The following is a 13,577-nucleotide window of genomic DNA, read 5'->3' as shown; positions in this document are numbered from 1 at the left end:
AACTCACTAGCACAGCACAATGAGGAGCTTGATACTACTTTAGCATGGCCTGTGTACGGCCCAGCACCCCCATTTAGGCCTGGATTAAGATCCATGACATTATAATCATGCTATAGTCCATGTCGTCATCCTGCTACCATAATTGCCTAAGTCATTTTTTGTAATTTGGAGAAAAAGTGCAAAAAATGGTTCAAGCATGCATTTAAATACATTTATTCACCAATCTTTGCACAAGAACAAATGATATGGGTCTACTTTTCCTGATGCATGGAAGAAGGCTAAAGTAACTCCAATATTTAAATCGGGTGATAAAACTAATGTTAGTAACTATAGACCTATCTCTGTATTACCAATTGTATCAAAGATCATTGAAAGAGCTGTCCATGATCAATTATATGAATATATGAGTAATGTAGGACTGTTATCAAATGCTCAATCAGGATTTCGTCCGAATCATTCCACAACAACCACCCTTCTAGATGTGCAAGATTACATTTTAAAGAATATGGATACAGGTTATGCTACAGGCGTTTTATTTATAGACTTAAAGAAAGCATTTGATACTGTAAATCATGATATTCTGATTTGGAAACTTAAACAATATGGGGTATATGGGGATGAATTATTATGGTTTAAATCATACTTAAACAACAGAGAACAAACTGTTAATGTTAACTCAACTCTTTCTGACTTTAGGCCAATTGATATTGGTATTCCTCAGGGCTCAATTTTGGGTCCTTTACTGTTTATCATTTTTGTTAACTGTTTACCTAATGCTGTGTCTGAATGTAAAACTGTAATGTATGCTGATGATACCTCTTTAATGTGTAAAGCTAAAAATGAATCTGATCTTAAAATTCAAATGGAGTCATGTTTAAGTAGGGTAGCTGAATGGTTCAAAGTAAACAAACTCACTTTAAATGTTGAAAAGACTAAGTTTATGATCTTTGGTACAAACAAAATGCTTGAAAAGTTCAACAATGTCCATTTATTATATAACAACAATGATATTGAAAGAGTAGATGAGTTTAAATATCTAGGTGTAAAATTTGATAGCAAGATGTCTTGGTCAGCTCACGTTGATAATGTTAGTAAAACTATTTCCAAAAGAACTGGTATAATAAAACGTATAAAATATTTCCTTCCATATAAAACCACTGTAATGTTATCCAATGCTCTTGTTATTCCCCACTTTAATTATGGCAGCATGGTCTGGTCAAATTTTAGTGTAGAGTACCATAATAGGCTTCAGGTACTTCATAATAATTTAGCTAGAATAATTCTCTCAGCAGATATAAGGACACCAACTAATGATTTAATGAATACTTTGCAGTGGGTTAAACTTGATCAAAGATGGCATAATACTCTATTAATGACTGTTTTCAAATGTTTAAAGAATGAATACCCATCATACTTATCTTCTCAATTTGATTTTGTTCATGATAACCATAATCATATAACTAGAAATCATACTTCTAATACATTGATTGTTCCAAAATTTAAATCAAATTCAGGTCAACGTGCTTTTCACGTCAGGGCAGCCTATGCATGGAATTCTTTGCCACCGACAGTAAGAGCGCAGATGGAAAATATGACTTTAGGCCAATTTCAGTCAAAAATTAAAGAAATTTAGGCCTGTCTTTATCTACATTTTGTTCATTTGCTTGCTTATTTTTGTATAAATATAATTATTGTATTTCTGTATTTTGAATCATGGTATTTATAATTTTCTTGTATTTGATGATACCATATACTTATTTGTAATACTAGTATATTATGTATGCTATTTTTGTAAATATTGTGTATCGTAATATATTTTGTTGCTATAACATGTATGCAATGAGGGCCTGCTTGAAAAGCAGTGCTTGTCACTGAAGCAGTATTACCCTCAATAAAGAAAGAATTAATAATAATAATAATAATAAATAATAATAATAATAATAATAATAATAATAATAATAATGATAATGATAATGAGACAAAATGTATGATTATGTACATGCTTGAGCCATATTATGTGCTCGTTCTCAAAATTACAATTTCATCCCAATTTGCAATATAGTCACCTGTTCCTTGATTACTTCAGCTCATCTGACAATGCAGTTTCCATTTGGCTCTTCCAGTTGAAATCCATACACCCCCTATGGAAGACATCACCTTAATCTCCCCCTCAGGGGGTGTAGATTTCAAATGGAGTTTCCCATGCAGGTCACTCCAATTCAAATTCACACTCACTCTGTGGAAGATTAAGGTCATATCTTTTATAGGGTGTGTATGGATTTTAACTGAATAGCCCATTTATGTCATATTTTAATTTAGTACGGTACTAGAAAAATGAACTCATTTTTATGGTAAATTTTTCGAGTACATGTAGAACATATAAAACAGAAAAAAATGGTATATTATGAAAAAAGGCAAGCCCATTTTTCACAACAATTGGCCATGTTCTTTCAATTAAAATACTGAAAGAGCATTGAGTACCTAATTTTCTTCAAATATTTTACAGTTTAATTGCATTGTCTGATGTACAGAAATGTATACTATTTGGCCATTTGCTTCTTCCCTCTTGACTGGAAAAAATCATGTGTGTATTTTATTTTTAGAAAATGGGAAAGAATACACAATTTTACATTTGAAAACCATTGAACATTAGGTTTCGGTACCTGAAGAGAATTGATCAAAAATCGAATTCTCTCCTGAGGTTGGTATCTGTAAATGAGTTGACCAGATCACCAGGCTGTCATTATGGGGGGGGGGCAGTATATGACACAAATGAGTCAATGAATTGCATAAATATGACCTTGCGTGGTATTGAGTTCCCCGAAGTGAGTTTTGCCTGAGGCAATTTATGGTCAAATGTTGATCCCTCACTACAAGAGTTATTACCGTCGATTTGGTTGAAAAAGGAGGTGAGACATGATCAATTCGGTCAAAAAAGAAAAAGATTGATTGCTTGTCCTCCACCGACCGACCCTAATCTGCAAAAAAGTTTTTTTTTTGTTTTTCTGTATAAATGAATACGGACCCTAATTTTGGAAATTCCAGAAAAAGTTGTTTTTTTCTTTCAACATATTTGACATCCTGAAAAGTTTTCTAACAGTTTCTACACACTTCTAAACTGTTTTAAAACATGAATGAAGTGGTATACAGCAGAGGTATATCCCAATTCACAACTATTTGGGTTATTTATTAAGCTAATTAAAGGCATACAGTGACCTTTAAAAAAAATCCTGACTGACCAACCCAATTCTGAAAAAGTTGTGGAGGACAAGCAAACAATCTTTTTTTTGTCTTATATTCAGGCAGTGAAACCCATTGATTTTGGTGTGTAAATATCATGCATTGTTCATCATTTTCATCTCCACTCAGTCATTTCACACCATTATCTTCATATTTTCTACCATCATACAGAGCCAATGAGGAAGGTGAAGTCAGGCATTGCAAGATTAACCATACACCAACCGGGTTTGGATTTGCTGAGCCCTACAACTTGTATGCGACACTCAAAGAACTTGTGCTCGCGTACCAGCAGAACTCACTCGCGCAACATAACGAAGAACTTGATACAACACTAGCTTGGCCCGTTTTCGGACCACCACCGCCACAAATGACGTAACGGAAGTTTGGTAATGTGAAGAATTTTGTATGTGAAGTTTTTAACGATTGTTTAATCATGAATTTATTATTATCCTTTGCTAGGATTGAAAATTAACATGAATTTCTCAGTACCACTTTTTTAAGTTAAATATATATTATATATATACATGTATGTGTTTGTGATATATGTTGACAATCATGTCATTGAGTCACTTGTTAAAGCAGAATCTCAGTTTTGTCAAAATATAAAACCTTTCACCACAGAAGCAGATATTTTTCTAGTCCCATTTCTTAGACTTGGGCTTCAAAAAAAATTGTTTCCTGTAGGTGACCACAACACCAAAATGTGATTTTTTTTTAATGGTAACATCATAAATACTTGTAGTCAAATCAGTGCAGATAGATACAATATCCCTGACTAAAGTCAGCAATAAAGAAATTGATATATGTGATGTGATTAAGCAAAATTAGTCAGAAGTCTGAAATATTGATTTTGAGATGTAGCCAAACAAATTGGAAGTATTTCCTTAATCTTTTGAACTGGTTGTCCAAATTCAATGTGGTTTTCTGCAAAATGTAGCTTTGCAAATGCTGTTCACAATCCTATAAGAAACTGAAAATTGAATATGTCCGACTTCAGATTGATTTTGCTTGATCACATCAGATATGGGCAAAAATTAGAACCAAAAATACAATGAAGAGAGGAAAATGGACTTACAGAAACTTTGCAACTGAGTATGTCAGGGACCTCAATACATTACTAATGGTATAATAATGAAATTGTCAAAGTTCTGACTTTAAGGTGGTACTACACCCCTGGCCAATTTTGTGCCTATTTTTGCATTTTTCTTCAAAATTAAAGCGCATTGGTGACAAGTAAGATATGTATATTATAGGGGGCAAGGACTACAACTACTGCACTGAAAATTTTATTTCAAACAGACAACAGTTGTGGAGTTACAGTCAAAAATGAGGGAAAACCAATATTTGATCAATAAATCAATAACTACTTGTCTTGAGTCACTGAAATTTCAGTGTAGTAACTGGATTCCTTGCACCTATATACATAACTTTTGTTACCAGTGTTTTATTAGGTTTTGAGAAAAATAGTCACAAATTTATCAAGGGGTGTAGTACCAACACAGGACTCCAAGTTGAAGAGGTGGAGCGAATGCACTACGGATGAATGCCTGGAATATTGCAATATTTCGATGGGTTTTGGGTATTTTGCAGGTCAACATAAATAAATAATGAGAAATCAAGCATCGGGCCCTTGGCGCAACTCGCATGTAATCAAAGATCATAAAAGATTACCTGATAACAATAGCCATCAAGAAGCCTTTTCCAGTCTCTTCATACACAGTCTCTGATCCACTGCACTTCTTCAGTTCTGTTGCTAAAGCTGGAGTAAGGTTTTAATGTTATACTGTATAACAGGCTATTTTTGAGGATTTCTGGTTTATTTTATATCGGTTAAACAAATATTTTTGCGGAGCTTTAAATTTGTGGTTGCCTGGAGCTGTTTAACCTCAAAAATTTCCAGTTATACAGTAATATAGGATCCACAACTTATAAATTCCCCCTAATGATTTTTGAGCATGAAACAATATTTTATGAAACATAAAAATGTAAAGAAATATCTTTAGCCGTGTTTGTCTTACACCTGTGGACCTATTTATAGCATCACTCATCATTGCCATTGGTCACAATGTTTCATTTTGTAAAAAAGAGGCTGTTTTAATAGTTGCACTCGAGTCTATATGAGTCTACGTTCCTTATCAAACACATGAATAAATAGAGGCCTGGCCTACTGTTTTGTTTCAGAGATGACTCTTCCAGACTCAGATGCACTTTTTAAAACAGCCGCTTTCTTAGAATGAACCACTGTGATATAAAATTGGATCGGTTGAGCCCATATTTATTGGTCGAGCAATGAGTTTTAAAATACAACTCATAGCGAGACTAATAAATATTGGGCGTAAAGCATCCAATTTTATCATTATTATGTTTTGGATTCAATATTATCACAACTTGGATCCATCAAAACATAATAATATCCAAACACGGTCATGTGTGATACTATGTGTAAAAGTAATAAGGCTACAGATAAATTTTTACATTATTATATTTAGTAAAATATTTGTTTCAATAAGCATTAGGAGGATCTTAAAAGTTGTGTAGCCTATAGACCTCTAATCAGGGCCTAGATTTCGTCTTGGTTTGCGAGAATCAAAATCTATCAAAGTCACTGCACTTACTGTATGATACAATGAGAGAAATTGATTCTTGCAACCAAATCATTACGAGAATTGATTCTGTGATTCTTGTCGAAATCTAGGCCCTGCCTGTAATGTCTTTCGTACATGTAAGGAAAGTAGTTGTATAATATGAAGAAGTATATATAGATATCATGCGTATTAATGAAGAAATTAGCTGTATATGTATGGGCCTTATTTTTGTTACCTAATACTAAAAATCTGATTTGCTATTTTTTCTTTATTATGTTTTTCTAGAATGTATATGTGGCTATGTAGGCATTGTGTGTAGATTATTACACAAAGCCAAAAGTGTACTGCAGAAACATGGTTAGGAAACATTAGGAATGGCTAAAAAGAAGAGTGTAACAGTGAGACATTTTTGTGTGTTCAATTAGTTCACGCTTCACCAATTTTTAACTGGCTCGATTTTTTTTTATACTCAGGCAGTATAAATATTTCTCAAATGTGTCTAGTATGATCTCACTTCTTTTGCGCAATGCAAAGATATATGATTAGAACAGATATTTATATGTACCCATTTTGATTGAAACAGATATATTCATACAGATTTTGTTGCAGTGAAACATTTAGATCGCTTGTAGCCAACTCATAATTAGACAGTAGAAAATAGTCAACTCATTTACGCAGGGGATATATTGTTGAGTAAATGTAACACCCGGCCCGTTTTGAATAGGCAAGGAAGAATTCATGTTCTTCAAATTTGGGAAGGAATGGAAGGTAATCCAATGGTTCATTGACGCTGTTATCAACACATGCAATGTTGTCTTCAAGGATGGCAGAGCTATATTTGTCCAAACTACAGTGTACCTCGTTGATATTATACCAGGAAATAAGTCAAGGAAGCCAATAATTAGGGGTTCATTCATAAGATTGAGGGCATGATCGTTGTTGGTAACATAAACAGCGATCATGCCCGAAATCCTATGAATGAACCCCGTTCATACATACCCAACATTCTTAGCAATTCAATACAGATGAAAATAATAAGGGTTTACAAGTTTAAATAACATTTCCATACCGTTTTCCTTCATAAATTGGAAAAAAATGAGTAGGCCTACTTGCAGGAAGCAGTTCGGCTCATGAGGTCAACGGCAGGGAGTCAAATGCGTTATCTTTTGCGCTCTGCATGAGATGGGCGCGGTGACATGCGCGTGTACGCAACACTAGCAAATCGTGGATCGTGTTAATTGGGTTCCAACGTTGCATGACGCAGCTTGTTTATGCCCTGCGTACTGGTCATAAACGGAATTTATGACCAGCAAAAAAGGGCCCAAATCCAATCAGAAACGTTGTATATCGTGAGTATGTATGAACCGCATTTATGTACACAGAGGTTTCCAGCGGTATAGCTTTTTTTTTTAGAAAAGTGGGGAGATGAGGCTGTGGATCATGAATTGCCCCTTAATATTAAGCTATGCCCCCCTGGGTATCGCCTTGATGTGAACATAGAGTTAGCCTAGTATCAAGACATGGATTATACATGTAATAAAACTGTCTAAACTCCCAATGAAAGCTTGATAATAGGCTAATATTGTGTATGCTTACATCATGGATAGACCTGTCCCTGACAAGAATGTCACCCTTAAATTATTCAACATCTTCAACTTTGTATATCCCTGCATTTAGAGTGTGCCAAATACAAATGTTTGTGAACTATTTATTATGTAGACTTTTTTTATTTGACGTAAAAGCTGATGAATATTAACAATTTTTGATGGCAAAATTTTTTCGCAGAATTGACAAAATTCTGCATTTCTGTTGCTTTGAAGGCGAATCTGTAAAATTCCAGAATTTGCATATTTGGTTAGTTCACCTAAAGGGGAAAAAAATATGTTGTCTCCGACAGACGCCTAAGCAGTGTAACATTTGTTGAGGGTTATTGTTATGTGCTTTTAATGAACTAACATGACCCACAAAAATCAAATCTTAGGTGCTGTATTTGTGACAAAATATTGGGTTTTTTAAATAAAATTATCAGACTCAAGTTTCAATAATTCATATGATTGAAATATTGCTTATTGCCCAATGTCTTGTTCATGTGCATCTACAGCACATTCATATCACATTGACTTAATGATGGACTGACTGATAAATACATTGGCGATGCAGGCACTGGTATCAAAATAACGAATTTCTTTTGTTAATATGGTAGACAATATCAGTTTCAAGCAGCTTTCTTTGGTTGGTTTTGTAACAACTAAAAATATAGCAGTAATATTAAAAATAGATTTACAATGATGTATTTGAATGAAATATTTCATAACTTTACCAAGATGTTGATCTGGGAGGAATAGCATATAAGTAGGTTTGGGTTAAATTTTCAATGACTTATTTGTCCATTTGAAATCCATATACCCCTTATGGGAGACATGACATGAATTGTCCATGCAGTGGGTGTAGATTTCAAATACAATACAATACAATACAATACAATACAACTGAAATTTATATAGCGCCTAAAACCAAACAATTGTACTAAGGTGCTGATAAACACTTAAACCAAATAAAATTACAGTCCATAGGCAACATTAAACAAATGGCATTTCAAGAGTCTTTTGAAAATGAGAAGAGAGTTTGCATTTCTGATATGTTTCGGTAGCCGGTTTTATATACCTCATATAGAGATTCCTGTCATCTGATTGGTTGAAAGTGCAGTCATTGAATTAACCATGCCCGCAAAATGAACTATGGACCGGTCCATGGAAATGAACTATGGACCGGTCACGTGCGTTCCGATCAAACTGCGCAATCGCAACATCCACGTGTCCATTCGGTATATAAAACAAATATTGACTGCTATATTGGGACATGGTTAAGATTATAGGCCAGCGGTGATCTCAAAACCATGCTATGACCCTTGGCTGCGCCTTGGGTCATAGCATGGTTTTGAGATCACCTTGGGCCTATAATCTTAACCATGCCCCTCATAGCAGTCAATATTTGTATACCATTGACGAGGTGCGTAGCATGTAAAAGCACGGTCTGCAAATGTTCGGTGGTGAGTTCTGGGTTCGAATAATAGTGGTGCAGAGGAGGAACGTAACGGCCTGCGGTCAGTCTGTATCTGGAGCATGCTTGAAAGATATTCAGGAGCCTGTTGGTGGAGAGATTTGTATGTAAGAACCATGATCTTAAAGTCAATTCTTTGCTTAACAGGCAACCAATGCAAGTTGATGAGATCGTCAGAGATGGGGTCGATTTTTTAGCTTTCTGGTGATGAACCTAGCTGCAGTGCGTTGAATGTTCTGGAGTCTTTTGAGGAGATTGTTGTTGATACCTGCTAACAAACTGTTACAGTAATCGAGTCTAGATGTGACTAAGGTGTGAACAGCTAATTTGGCGGAGTCTGTGGTTAACATTTTCCTCGCCCTACCAATATTGACAAGTTGGAAATTGGCGGACTTAGTAATACTTGCAACTTGAGCAGCCATTGTCAAACCCGGTCAAACATAACTCCAAGGTTCTTCACTGGGTCAGATTTGACAGCTATATCAACACCTCGATGTTAACATTCGGAAGATGGATCTTGGCCAGTTGGGATCTGTAACCAAGCATAATGACCTCAGTTTTATCAGCGTTCAACTTGAGATAATTCTCAGACATCCATATATTTATGTCATTCACACACTGCTCAAGTTTGGACACAGCAAGATTCACACCACTTGAAGATGTAGGGCAAACAGACACATAAACTTGGGTATCATCAGCGTAGATGTGAAGTTTCATCCCGTGTCTCACGAATAATGTCACCAAGAGGAAGGATGTAAATCGAAAACAACAAGGGCCCAAGCACAGACCCTGTGGCACTCCATACTGCAGATGTTGTGGAGCAGAGAACTTCCCGCTTATATGCACACATTGATTCCGATCCGAAAGATATGATGAAAACCAGTCCAAGATGGTAGCCTTTATTCCAAGATGATGTTGTAATCTGGCAAGTAACACAGCGTGATCGATAGTGTCAAATGCACTGCTGAGGTCCAACAAAACAAGCAAGGTAACACCTTGGTTTTCCATTGCACATAAAATATCATTGTGCACTGACAACAAAGCAGACTCAGTGCTGTGGAATTGCTTATATGCCGATTGGAAAGGTTCGTTGAGATTGTGATCAGACATATAATGCTTGAGCTGCTTAGCGACAACGCGTTCAAGGACTTTTGACAGGAAGGAAAGGTTGCTGACAGGGCGATAGTTTTTTAAGTTGTTAGCATCCAAGTTCTGTTTCTTGAGCAAAGGCTTAATCACAGCAGATTTCATTGAAGATGGAAAATCTCCTTCTTTAAGGGACATATTCACGATGGATGTGATAATACGCAGCAGCGAATCAAGTAATTTCTTGATTAACCATGTGGGCATGGGATCAAGAAGCCCAGAGGCACTAAAAGACTCCATAATAATGTCCTTAACATCTGTTTCAGAAACCGTATAAACTCCGTCCCAAGACAACTCCGAAGTTGTTTGATTTTCGGAAGGCAAAGGATCACTTGACGCGAGACTGAACCTGATTGTCTGTATCTTAGACGAAAAATAAGATGCAAAGCGATTTGCCAACTCATACGAACAGTTGTGATCAGGCAGTTTAGAAGATTTCTTATTCTGAAGGATGTCGCCAATGACAGCAAACATCGACTTAAAGTCATTACCACAATCAAGGATCTTCTGATTGAAGAATTCACATTTTGCATTGTACAGAGAAGTATTATATTTGTTTTAAGCTCTTTGAAATGCTCAAAATCAACTGTCAGTCCACTCGAGATCCATTTTCGCTCTGCCTTACGGATCGATCACGCTTAGCTTGATGTAAAGCGTCACTGTACCATGGTTGTTTAACACGAGGGACCACGGTTATAGTACATGATGATGATCCAATAAATCTGACAGTACCTTATTGTACTGATCAGCAGCAGCACTAAGATTTTCAGGCAGCGAAGTGGTTAGCTCACTTGCCACAATATCGCTATTAAGATTATCAGAGTCAATGGATCTGTATTTCGGCGAGGTGATTGTGGTTTTTGGAACAGGAGGCTTACCGACCTTAAGTGTGCACTCAACAAGTGCATGATCTGAAATAAGGTCATGAACACAAGTGTTCTCTACAAGACTGTCGTCTTCGCGTGCTATGACAACGTCCAGCGTGTGGCCACAGCGATGTGTTGGTCCAGTAACAGACTGACTGAGACCGAGCATGTTCATAAGTTCACTGAATTTGCGAGTACCGGGATCATTAAGGATATCTAGATGAAGATTCAGGTCGCCAACTACAACTAAATCACCTTGAGCAATGGATAAATCCTGCATGAATTGAGAAAATTCCTCAAGGAACAGTCCTTCGTTGAGGCCATTCTTGGGTGATGGATAAGGTCTATAAATAGTGACAACCGTGAAACATTTTGATCCGCAGGTAAAAACTATAGAACAGTACTCAAAGCTCCTGAACCGATGATCCGTGTTGTCAATCTTGGAAACAATCTTAAAGGACTTCTGATACAACACAGCAATTCCACCATGAGCATCTCCACCTCCACGCTGAACATTGACCACATCGTAGCCAGGTGGTGTCATTGATCGAAGACAGAAATCATCAGATTGATTTCCAGCGAACCAAGTCTCTGTGAGGCAAAATATTTGTATCCGATGTTCAACAATCAAGTCAGTTATTATCCCGTTCTTGGACTTATCTTTGGCACCTTGGCAGTACAGAGAAGAGGGAAACATCAGACCCAACACGTCTATTTGTGTTAACCTGTTGTAGTTTTAGTCTAAGTTTTCGACCTCCTTTCTTTCCTCTCCTAGTTGGTTTGTATCTTGAAATTCCCAAGGAGCAAATAGTGTCAAAAACATCCTTGGATACATTATATTTTCCAATATCATTGATTGCAAGGAGATGATCTCTAGAGTTAATCGGTACTTGAGTTGGTGATTCCATCAATAAGTGATCAATCAATATGTGATTAGATGGTAATAATATTGTTGACCACAAGAATATGGCAGTCCAAATCTCAATGTAAATCAACACATGCATGGCTAGCAATGGTGGTAAAGCTGAGCATACAGAACACAAAATCCAAAACAAGAATCATGAATTTTCGAAGCATAGTCCATCCAAAGACTCAATAAGATGAATCATAAAACTCCCTGATGTTAGCCAAGTAGAATGGTAGCAGTTTTATTTGGTAAAAGTGCTTGGTGCCAGCAAAATTGATGTTGGTTTGCAGAGCACCAAGGGGTGCAGCCTCACAGCGCCACTCCCTTAGCACAATATGGAGTCACCCATTCAGGTAACCCCACTTGAAATTCACACCCCCTGTGTGCAAGAGTATTAAAGTTAATGTCTACCATAGGGGATGTATGTATTTTGATTGGAATAGCACATTTCTAGTGTGAGCAGGTTCCATTGTTATACACTCATCCATGTCTCACATTCATACAATCATACCCACTCAGATATCAAAAATCTTCAAGAGCCATCAATTTTCATGGGCCCAAACTTCAAATGTGCAATTTTAATGTTGCATGATTTGAGACACTTGATAGATTGAACTAAATGCTTTGGATTGATGATGAAGTCGGCATCGAGTCTGTCGTACGTCAGTGACATAATTTCACAGGCCCAAAAGGTAGCAAATCGGCGGTCCTAAAATAAATTTCACAGGCTTTTAGCCAGAGTGCTAGCCTTATTTGGAGCACTCTATACACTAATGTAGTAGTAAAGAGTTAGTATATGTACATGTATTTACAGATTTATTTTTATACTGATAATAGAGTCACTAGCTGACGAACTAATTGTATCTTTGAGTTGACCATGTAAAACAACATTTCACTGTAAATATTTGAAAAACTGGTAATTTGACAAGGTTTATTTAAATCAAAAATTCAGGGGCAAAAAGACGTATCTCCATCAGCTGCCATATGAAAAAATTATCGTAGATTGGCTTGGCCTCTGTGGCACAAAGAAATGTAGGCAATAGCTGCTGTATATTTGTGGCTCAGAGGCACAAAGACGTATCTCCAGTAGCCATTTTGTGGCACTTTGGGTAAAAAGTGGCTCTTGGCTCAGACATCCTTATTTTCACCTTTGTATGGTTGTTAATGGACATGCATCTTCCTGCTGGTGAATCATAACGTCAATTATAATTAACTAAAAAGAACATATGTGACACGATCTGGTCCATGGCGGCAAATTTGAAACTGAGATAAAGGTAAAAATATGGAGTGAAAAACAATAAAATACATAAGAAAATAGACATCAAAAAGCTTCATAACTTTAGAACCAAGTATGCTAGACCTTTGGTGTTTTCAGTAAATGATAGCCTATTGTCAGTATAATGTAATAATCACAGTAACTCAATTTTCAAAAATGCCTCCTTTGGCCTCCATGGACCAGATCGTGTCACATATTAGCGATTTAAGAGACATAAAGAAATTGATTGTTGGGAGCCTACACATTTTTGACTGAGGACAGCCTTGATGAAATTAGTATAAAATTTGCTTTATGTATTTATTACTTAAACTGAGTAATACACAGAATATAAACATTCAAATGCAGAACTGTGGTAAGCCTATGGGTTGCTATAAGGAACATGGTGTATTACTATTGAGTTTCATGTAATTAAATTTGATAAATGTCACATTATGTTGGTCACATCACGTACAGAACTATAAGTTTAATACCATTTTAAACAATCGTTTCACATACAG

General features: G+C 36.2%; 1 protein-coding gene across 1 annotated transcript in view; it reads left to right on the top strand.

Moving 5' to 3' along the window:
* Positions 1–4,699, top strand: part of LOC140144277 (phosphatidylinositol 3-kinase regulatory subunit alpha-like) — a 39,497-nt gene extending 34,798 nt beyond the window's left edge. Inside the window, exon 21 of the mRNA XM_072166096.1 lies at positions 3,412–4,699. Within this exon, the coding sequence (XP_072022197.1) occupies positions 3,412–3,616 (205 nt within the window). The 3' untranslated portion in view covers positions 3,617–4,699. The remainder of the gene's footprint in view (positions 1–3,411) is intronic.
* Positions 4,700–13,577: the final 8,878 nt, after the last annotated feature.

The sequence above is a fragment of the Amphiura filiformis genome, unplaced genomic scaffold (genome assembly GCF_039555335.1).
Source record: "Amphiura filiformis unplaced genomic scaffold, Afil_fr2py scaffold_47, whole genome shotgun sequence".
Lineage (NCBI taxonomy): Eukaryota > Metazoa > Echinodermata > Ophiuroidea > Amphilepidida > Amphiuridae > Amphiura > Amphiura filiformis.
This window is presented reverse-complemented; position numbering and strand designations above follow the sequence as displayed.